This window comes from Eptatretus burgeri, chromosome 17, assembly GCF_056783735.1.
Source record: "Eptatretus burgeri isolate ZD-2024b chromosome 17, Ebu_testis_v1, whole genome shotgun sequence".
In the NCBI taxonomy this organism is placed as follows: Eukaryota; Metazoa; Chordata; class Myxini; order Myxiniformes; family Myxinidae; genus Eptatretus; species Eptatretus burgeri.
In genome coordinates, this window is record NC_140977.1 from 39,626,311 (window position 1) to 39,636,547 (window position 10,237).

Genomic DNA, 10,237 nt, shown 5'->3' on the forward strand with positions numbered 1-10,237 from the left:
TATCGGGTTGCATGGGCGTCGTTCAAGGGGTAAGCCTCTCCTGAAGCAGAGCCACAATAAAGCTCGCAAACAGTTTGCTGAAGCACATCAATTCAAGCCCCTGGACTACTGGCAACATGTCCTATGGTCTGATGAAAAGAAGATTAATTTGTTTGGATCTGATGGAGTGCATCATGTCTGGCGGCGACCTGGGGAACAGTACCAATACAAGTGCGTTATCCCTACTGTCAAGCATGGTGGTGGTGGTGTCATGGTTTGGGGATGCATGAGTGCTGCCAGTACTGGCGAGCTCAAGTTCATCAAGGGAAACATGGGTTTTACGATGTACTGTGACATCCTGAAGGAGAAGATGTTACCCTTCCTGCGAAAATTTGGTAGAGGAGGTGTATTTCAGCACGATAACGATCCGAAGCATCGTTCCAAGCAGACAACTGCCTTTCTGAAGAAGTCGAAGGTCAATGTGTTGGAGTGGCCAAGCATGTCACCTGATCTAAACCCAATAGAACACCTGTGGGGCATCCTGAAATGTAAGGTTGAGGGACGAAAGGTGTCCAACATCACGCAACTTCGAGAAGTCATTGCAGAGGAGTGGAACAGGATCCCAGCAAAGACATGTGGAACACTGGTCAACTCTATACCAAGTAGAATAGCTGCTGTGCTCAAAAACAATGGTGGACATCCAAAATAATGAAAACAATAATGCTTCATTGTGAGAAAGAACATAGGGTGTACTCACTTTTGTTGCCCCCCCCCCCCCACTTTTCACAGATATGCCTGGTATGCCACATTGTTTCCATAGAATAAATGTTTTGGGCCTGTACCTGTATGACAGAATGTCTACTCTATTATTTCTTTGAGTCTTGTCTTTATAATACATCTAAGTAAAAAGTTAAAACAAAACATGTACATTTTTGTGAAGGGTGTACTCACTTTTGTGAGATACTGTATATATATGTATATATATATATATATATATATATATATATATATATATATATATATATATATATATATATATATATATATATTGTTGCGGTTTTCGCGCCCGCCGGCGTGCGAACGGCCACGTAACTCGAATCGCGGCACGTCGCCCACCGGACGGACAATCCAGTCGTGACCCTCTCGGACTAACGCCGGGAACCAGTCACGGGTGGACCTTTCGGTCTCACCGCGATCGAGCCAATCAGCCCCCGCGTGGGATAGGGTTGCTCGCCAAATTCGAACTACCTAAGTACCCACGCGGAGGGTAGACCGGGCGATCGCACCTCGCCGCAGGTCGACTTCGGACACGGGCCACTTAAGCGACCCGTTCCGTACTATCAGAATAACCGAGCGGTGTTATCGTCGACCTCGACGGTTCGATTAATTATCGGGCGTATTCAGCCCACTACCAACCCTTTACGTGAAGCAAGATGGGGATTCAAAGAAAGAAATGACGAAGCGAAGCGGGAAACAGTTCAACAATAAAGCACATTTATTCTCGGCACACGGGAAGCACACAAATACAATTCCACCAAATGCACACAAAAAAAGAAAACACACTTCCATTTACACAAAAAGCAAACATAAAAGTGAAAACACAGTGCAGAGCTAATACCGACTACCGAGCACACGGCAACACTTATACAATTCTACTTCACAGACGGCGCCGACAACACATACCCAAAACCAAGGAAAAGAAATCCCCCAAGAATGAGGTAGGCCTGAGGCCGAGACCGGGTCGGGCCTACCCGTCTGGTGATGAGACGCGGAGCGGCGATGGCCCCGCAACCCGCGGGCCTCGTGGACAGTGCCTGGCTGGGGGTGGGAACGGGGCCCCCTTGGTCGCACTATCTCAGCGCGGGGGGAAACAGGAGGGGGTTGCTGATGCTCGGGGTATAGAGGATCTTTATTATCCCTGGTGTGCGTCTCCACCTCGGCCAGGTCGCGCTGCCGGCCTCCCTCGGGCGTGCACCTCCTGGCACCGACGCGAGCACCCCCTCCCTCGTCCGACTCTCTTCAGCTTCTCCAGCCACTGCAGGCTTCGGGCTCCAGACTTCTTTCGTTCTCGTTCTCGTTCGTTCCGACTCCTTCTCGTTCTCGTTTGCGACTCTCTTCTGACTGACGAACACCGTCCTTTTATCCCCCCGTAACTTCGCCTTTGACCCCCTCCCTTTGACCTTTCACCTCGCTCCCCATTGGCCCGAGAAAAAGTGGGCGTGAAGGCTTTTTGATCCACAAATTTGCATATATCGATCGTTCTGGAGGCGGGGCCAAATCGCCCCTCGCTCACCGATTGGACGGCAAAAAGTGGGCGTGTGTCGTTTTTGATCCGTTTTTGAAGCACAAAATCCGTGATTTTGTACACGCTGTTCGACGCGCGTTCTGCATGAGTCCAACACCGGTACCCACAGCGGGGCAAGAACGGTGGCGATGCTACGGTTGTGAGGTGTGCGTGAAGGTCGTGGCGGTTGTGGTGAAGCGGTGGTTGTGGTCGGTGGTTGATGTTGTGGTTGTGATCATGGCGGTTGGTCCAAAATAAAGATAGTAAAAGAAAAACGGCTATCCTGAAGAGTCGCAGCACGTATAAATGACATGTATTCCCACTAGACAACGGGTTTGGGCCTAACTACACATGCACTTACCGAGATACCTCACCTAAGGGACCTGAATGGTGGTTTGCGAATCTGGTAACCACAACAATATATATATATGTATATATATACACACACACACACACACACACACACACACACACACACACACACACACACACACACACACACACACACACACACACACACACACACACACACATATATATACATATATACATATATACATATATACATATATACATATATACATATATACATATATACATACATACATACATACATACATACATACATACATACATACACATGCACAAATTTCTTGTTATGATTTTAGAAAATGCTTTTTTTGTTTCTTCAGAAAGAAAGTGGGGAAATGAATCTCTTTTAATCTCTTCAAATGTAGAGCGTTTTATTGCATTCCTTCGGTTAACATGCCATTTAAGAATCAAGGACAAATATTGTACAGTTGCAAATTTAGCTCTTTAGAGTCTTTCACTATTCCACATTAACAAATCACAAACAAAAAAAGTGAAGATGAAGTTTATTGTTTGGACAATACGAAGGGGAAAAATTATCAGTGACAGAGCAGTAAATAAACTGACAATTTCAGGAAAGCTTTTGTTCAATAAAACGAGCAAAAATAATTTCTGAGAGACGTATGGAATAATTTCCTCGTTACCAACAAAAATATAATATGTGAATCAAAAGGGATAATTTTCATTTGAAAGAAAAATGAATGACTAAAACTGACAAGCAATTAAAGCAGAAGCAATGTGTATCGATCTTAAACAAAAAGAGATATGTAGTTTTGGTTTCCACCAGAAGCAGTCAGGCAATGGTCAACCACAAACTTGTGAAATCCTCTGTCAATATCCAGTGTAGTAATACACGTGTGGCCTACTGGCAAGCCTGGCAAGTGGCAAGTATATAGAAATTATACTATTATATATAAAATTATAGCAATTATTGTGAGGACAAAGATGATAGTGGCAGCGATGTTCAAAGCTCTGGCTGTCGATGCATGCTTGGCGGCAGCCATCGGGTCATTCATTTGATGTCTGTCACGAGACTGATGGAAAAAGATAAAGTGAAAAGAAAATAATTGCATCATGGAAACACCAGTTTCAAAAGTTCGTGAAAAAGAACATTAAAAGTTCTAATTATCATCCATCATCTTCCATCATCATATCCTTCCTGAAAATCTGCCAGTATTCAATCTTGTTTCAGAATCACACAATCTCTCTTCAAACGAGAAACTTTCCTTAACAATTACATTTGAAAATGATTGATGTACGATTTTGCGACTCAGGGAAAAAACGTTTCACTGTAAACGGTTTGTGATTGTTTTCAATGATTGCATTTTTCTGTTGACATTAACTAATGGAAGAGCCAATGACAGACAGGTGAACGTGGACAAATGAAGAAGTGAAAAATAGTCATATGGATGCAGGAATGCAAAATGAACTTAATGGTTGATCATTATATGGTAGAGGATGGTTTTCTATGGTATTTACTCAGCCTGGAAATTCTTCCACAGAAACCTACTCTCTCATACACAGATGCATCCAATCTCATCTTCAGTTCTCCTCCTCCTACCCTCTTCCCACCCATGGTACATTGAATCCTGTGGTGAGGCAGTTGCTCTGAATCAGTTGAAGCAGTTGCTCTTGAGGAAGTTGTCACACAAACTCCTGGATCTCATATTGTAGTATTTTTGGGCCACAATATTATTTTTGGTCAAACCAAATTTCAAAGTTGGCCTCCAAAGCCTGTCGCAGAATGGACATCCTCTGTCGTACAAAGTCCATACTTGTCAAGCCTGAACTCCTATCCACCCACAAGCCTTCATCCACAACTTGATGGAGTACTGCTCTCTGCTCTGGGTTGTCCATCACTTGCGTCCTCCCCTACCCCTCATTTCTCCCAACACCCATTATTTGTCGAAGTCCCCTCTATTTTGTCCTTCAAATCTGCTGTTTGTGCTCCCCCCCCCCCATACTGTTCCTTTTGTTCTGTTGTGTCCTGATCCTTGCAGTGTTCTAGATTAGATTTTCCACGAGCCTTGACTCTGTGTACAAAAAAGAGGAAGAAAAATAATCAAAGCAAGTTCGGACCGACTGACAAGGAAAATAAAATAAGCAAAAGCTAATAAAAGGATGGCCTAATTGTTTTCAAATAAATAACTTTTTACATCACAAAAATTCCACAAATGGAGGTGAGATACCAATGCCTCTTCTGTACTTATATCTTCCCCAATTAACCCTTCCGAAACCAACCCTCATACTTTCAGGTTACTGTGTTCTCTGTCTCTGTCTCTGTCTCTGTCTCTGTCTCTGTCTCTGTTTCTGTCTCTGTCTCTCTCTCTCTTCCCTACTTTGGGCTCATTGAGGACAACTGTGCCCACAACTTCAATGTCACCTTGGTCTTCCATAAGCTCACATTTTCTCTCCAAAAACAAGTGAAACTGCAATAGCTTTGCTGGTTTTCACTTCGCATCCCACGCACAATCAAGTGTTCAAAAGCAGACTTATTGGAACCATCAAATATTTTTTCATAACGAGAAGCAAGAAATCCGTTTGGCAGCAAGAAAAGACGGGGTTTTTTTATACACACTCAAAACACCCGCTCCCTTTGGGAGCAGCCAGGGGGCAGGGAGGAGGGGAGAGGGGATATGACAGTGGCTATGGGTCATGCAGATGGCAGTGGGTTAATATTCTTCTCTTGTTATTATTATTCTTTAACGGCCAACAATTATTCCCATGTTCTTGTCAGGTTGGCCGTGGGAAGCATAAACCAGCTGTGCACTGTCAGAGAGGGAGACAGAGAGTCTTTCACATCTCACGAACCAGCTGTCCAGGCCTCACGATAGATGAAGGTATGCGGCTTACCGAGTGTCGTTCTAGTTGGTAACGGAACTCATGATTTGCACCAATTTTTTTCAGCAGCAGCTGTTTAAAAAGGTAATCACATGTTGGAAAGAATAGTTTGTGGTTATAAAAATTTTTACTTGCCATAGATACTGTGCACCCACGAAACGCCACGCTGAGCTATTTATTAACACGGAGTTTGTCTTAGTTGTAAAACCCCTTTAGGGGGGGGGGTGAGTTAAGTCGCCTCAACCTCCATCATATGACCCTTGGTGTCCCTGGTATGTTTGGTTGAGATTGGATAACTAACGACCGGATGTATTGCGGTCAGACATACACACAAACAGACAGACAGACAGACAACAAATTGCATATTTTAGTGTGATTATCAAGGCTCATGGAAGAGCGAGAGCAGAATGTTAGTTAATTAGTTAGTTAGCTTCTCCCACCTCACTTGGGGCATTGGGCAGCAGAGAAGAATGGAAGGGAACAAAGTGGAACAGGGGAGACACCAACAGCAGAGTAGAAGTGAGAGTGAGAATGAGATCAAGGGGAGGGGGAGAAGGACACATGGGGGTGAACGAGCTGAATGAAACACAGCAAGAAGAGGAAGGGGAAGGCAAAGATGAAACAGAAAAGAAACAAACAAAGTGACAACGAATACATTAAAAGGGTTGAGAGAAGGGGGCAAAAAAAAAAAAATATATATATATATATATATATCGCAATAACCTGCAAAAATGATCTCTCTGGCTCTCGAGAAATCGCAAAAATCACAACAACCTGGAAAATTTATCATTTTCATCAATGATCTCTCTGACTGGAAAATACTCTTTATCTCTTTGCTGATGACTCCATCCTCTGCCGTACTATCTGTCATCCCTCTGATTGGAAAGCAGCAGCTTCTTTGCTCACTGCAGATCTGGATAAAATCACAAACTGGTCCAATACGTGGAACATGTCTTTCAATCCTGACAAATCTCACACTCTCACTATGTCTCTCCGAAAGGACCGTCTGGAACCAGTCGCCGCCCCCCCCCCCAATAAAGCCAGTCGCCGGCTGGGCATCCTCTGCCATGCAAAGTCCTTCCTTGGCACACCTGTGCTCCTGACCACATACAAATCTTTCATCTGCAGCCTGATGGAGTACTGCTCTCCTCTCTGGGCTGGTGCTCCTGCCTCTCACCTTTCTCGGCTTCATGCTGTGAAGACCAAAGCATTTAGAAACATTGGTATCTCCCCAGTGAGTCTGAGTCTTTGGGTCTCTCACTCTCTTTCACCGCAGGCAGGTTGGTGGTCTTTCTGTCTTCTACGGGTCTCTTCTCCAGCCTGCCCCCCATTCTTGCTTTGTCTGAGATATGTCCCCCCCCCCCATATTTCCGCAGGGGGCTCAAGGTCTGCCAGCAACCCCCTTCTGGTAAAACTACCAAAATCAAGAATCACTGCTCACCTTCACCCTTTCATTCCTCTTTTTTTTCCCCACCATTGGAAGAAACTCCCACACTCTCTTCAGTCCCACTCTTCCCTCCAGGTCTTCAAAACAGCTGTTCACCACCATCTCTTATCTTCCGCCATCCAAAATCATGATTTTTTTTCTACCCCCATTAATCCGCCCCAAACCCACCTCCTTCAAATTCCCTGCTTTCCTTCCTGAAATGCCATGTAGTGTCCATCTTGTTTACCCTTTGTACCCTACCCCATCCCTCTCCCTTACCACAGATCTCATGTCTCTGTTCCACACTGTTTTTTCCTTCCCTCTCCCACCATCTTGTCTCCTGCTCCCCTTGTTGTACATTCCGTGTTAACTCTCATACGAGCCTCGACAGTGTATTAATTTTTAAAAATGTAGTGCTTGGGAATGGGATCATTTGGGGGTGGAGGAAGAGCGGTGTGTGACTGATGTTTCTTAACTTTTCTGTCTTCACTGACAATGCAGTCCATCACTATTGTGTTCACGCCAATTAACACCGATGCGAGATGGACGGACGGAACTAACTGTGTTCAACCCAAATGGAGGTGGATCGCAAGCACGCCAATCGCAAGAAGCACACAAGGCTCTTAGCTCTGATTTCTTCTTCTTCTTCTTTCGGCTGCTTCCGTTAGGGGTCGCCACAGCGGATCATCCGTTATGAACCGCATAATGATTTGGCACAGGTTTTACGCCGGATGCCCTTCCTGACGTAACCCTGGTCGCCTCTTACGACACAGGGATATGGTACACCTATTCTAAGCGGGGCATACACCGGCCCAGTACACTGGTACTCACTTCGCCGACCTCGGAAGGATGACAGGCTGAGTCAACCTCCTGGTGTGTATTAATTCAAGCGGCCAACGGGGCTTGAACTCAGGACCTTTTGGATCCCAAGCCGCTGCCCTAACCACTACGCCAACACCAGGCTTTCTCGCTCTTAGCTCTGATTTAAAGGGTTTTATTTCCCAAACAAATAAATAAAAAGAACCAGGGGATGGTACAATCACCACAGAGTACAATGGCACGTTGGGGAAGAAAATAGGAACGCGGAATCGATAATAAATAATTATATACAATGAGACGAAACCTATGGCACCCCACACCAGATTCAAGCACAGACAGGGATGGGGAACGAGAAAACCCAGATGAGGGAGCAGGTCCACAGGCTGGAGAGATGAACAGGCGATGAGGCAGGGGATGAAACACCCAGGCAGGGCGACGAAGGCACACGAGCAGCAACTAGGGACGATGAAGCCGGCACAGGGTAAAAGCAGGAACACGAAAAGGCAGGCAGGCACCACGGATAGAGCAACCGTTTCTCCTCAGCACACAATCTCTTCCTCTCTTGGCACCAAACCCAATTCTCCATCTCCTTGATTCACTTCCATCCATCTCTACTGAGAGACGACTCCCACTCTCCTCAGAGACGATGCAAACTCTCCTCAGAGACGACTCCCACTCTCCTCAGGGACGACTCCCACTCTCCTCAGAGACGATGCAAACTCTCCTCAGAGACGACTCCCACTCTCCTCAGGGACGACTCCCACTCTCCTCAGGGACGACTCCCACTCTCCTCAGAGACGACTCCCACTCTCCTCAGGGACGACTCCCACTCTCCTCAGGGACGATTCCCACTCTCCTCAGGGACGACTCCCACTCTACTCAGGGACGACTCCCACTCTCCTCAGGGATGACTCCACTCTGCTCAGAGAAGACTTCCACTCTCAGAGACGACTCCCACTCTCCTCAGGGACGACTCCCACTCTCCTCAGGGACGACTCCCACTCTCCTCAGGGACGACTCCCACTCTACTCAGGGACGACTCCCACTCTCCTCAGGGATGACTCCACTCTGCTCAGAGAAGACTTCCACTCTCAGAGACGACTCCCACTCTCCTCAGAGACGACTCCCACTCTCCTCAGGGACGACTCCCACTCTCCTCAGGGACGACTCCCACTCTCCTCAGGGACGACTCCCACTCTCCTCAGGGACGACTCCCACTCTCCTCAGGGACGACTCCCACTCTCCTCAGGGACGACTCCCACTCTCCTCAGGGACGACTCCCACTCTCCTCAGGGACGACTCCCACTCTCCTCAGGGACGACTCCCACTCTGCTCAGAGAAAACTTCCACTCTCAGAGACGACTCCCACTCTCCTCAGGGACGACTCCCACTCTCCTCAGGGACGACTCCCACTCTCAGAGACGACTCCCACTCTCAGAGACGACTCCCACTCTCCTCAGAGACGACTCCCACTCTCCTCAGGGACGACTCCCACTCTCCTCAGGGACGACTCCCACTCTCCTCAGGGACGACTCCCACTCTCCTCAGGGACGACTCCCACTCTCCTCAGGGACGACTCCCACTCTCCTCAGGGACGACTCCCACTCTCCTCAGGGACGACTCCCACTCTCCTCAGGGACGACTCCCACTCTCCTCAGGGACGACTTCACTCTGCTCAGAGAAGACTTCCACTCTCAGAGACGACTCCCACTCTCCTCAGAAACGACTCTCACTCTCCTGGCTCTTATAAGAGGTCCCAAAACTCCGCCCTCTCGGGGCAACAAAAACTCCGCCTCTCCGGAAAGACTAATTCCGCCCCTTCAGAGGCGCCCATAACTCCTCCTCTCAGGAAAGACGAACTCCGCCCATTTGGAGGCACCCAAAACCCCACCCTTCCGAAGGCGATCCATGGCTCCGCCCCTCGGAAGGCAACGACAAGCTCTGTCCTCTCTCTTCCCTTGGGCTTCACCTCGTCACCTCAGCGGGTGGGACACTATTCCTTACCTTAAACCCTAACTATTTATGACAATGCACCGCCCTCCGTGTGGTGCATATTTAAACAGACAATTGTTAAACTACGTTTCCCTACTTAATCAAATTGAGGTGTGCTAACTAATCATACACAGACCATACTACTCCATACTTTTATCTGTTCTAAGGTTGTATCAACCCCCCCCCCCCCCACACAATACAAATGCAACACTATATTCATTATCAAGACCAACATTCCTTGATATCGAAAATATTAGTTGCTTGGGGTGGATCCTGGATGGCGGGACAGAGGAGAACTTTGAGATGGATCATGGATGGCGGGACAGAGGAGAACTTTGAGATGGATGGAGGGACAGAGGAGAACTTTGAGATGGATGGAGGGACAGAGGAGAACTTTGAGAAAAACTAAAGTTACCCCAACACGATGATGAAATATCCCCCAAATGATATTGCAACATCTAAGGTGAATAAGCTAACCATTTGTGTACTGTCGGACACCGCTATTCATGGGGGATAAGTTCCTGGAA

The 10,237-nt window shown here is 47.0% G+C and overlaps 1 protein-coding gene and 1 long non-coding RNA gene across 2 annotated transcripts in view; one reads left to right on the plus strand and one right to left on the minus strand.

Annotated features, from left to right (window-relative positions):
* Positions 1-5,520, plus strand: part of LOC147009832 (uncharacterized) — a 63,636-nt gene extending 58,116 nt beyond the window's left edge. The window contains exon 3 of the long non-coding RNA XR_015052969.1: positions 5,370-5,520. This is a non-coding gene — a long non-coding RNA (uncharacterized LOC147009832). The remainder of the gene's footprint in view (positions 1-5,369) is intronic.
* The window catches only part of LOC147009834 (interferon-induced transmembrane protein 1-like), a 19,219-nt gene continuing 12,104 nt past the window's right edge, over positions 3,123-10,237 (minus strand). Inside the window, exon 3 of the mRNA XM_085862638.1 lies at positions 3,123-3,666. Within this exon, the coding sequence (XP_085718764.1) occupies positions 3,532-3,666 (135 nt within the window). The 3' untranslated portion in view covers positions 3,123-3,531. The remainder of the gene's footprint in view (positions 3,667-10,237) is intronic.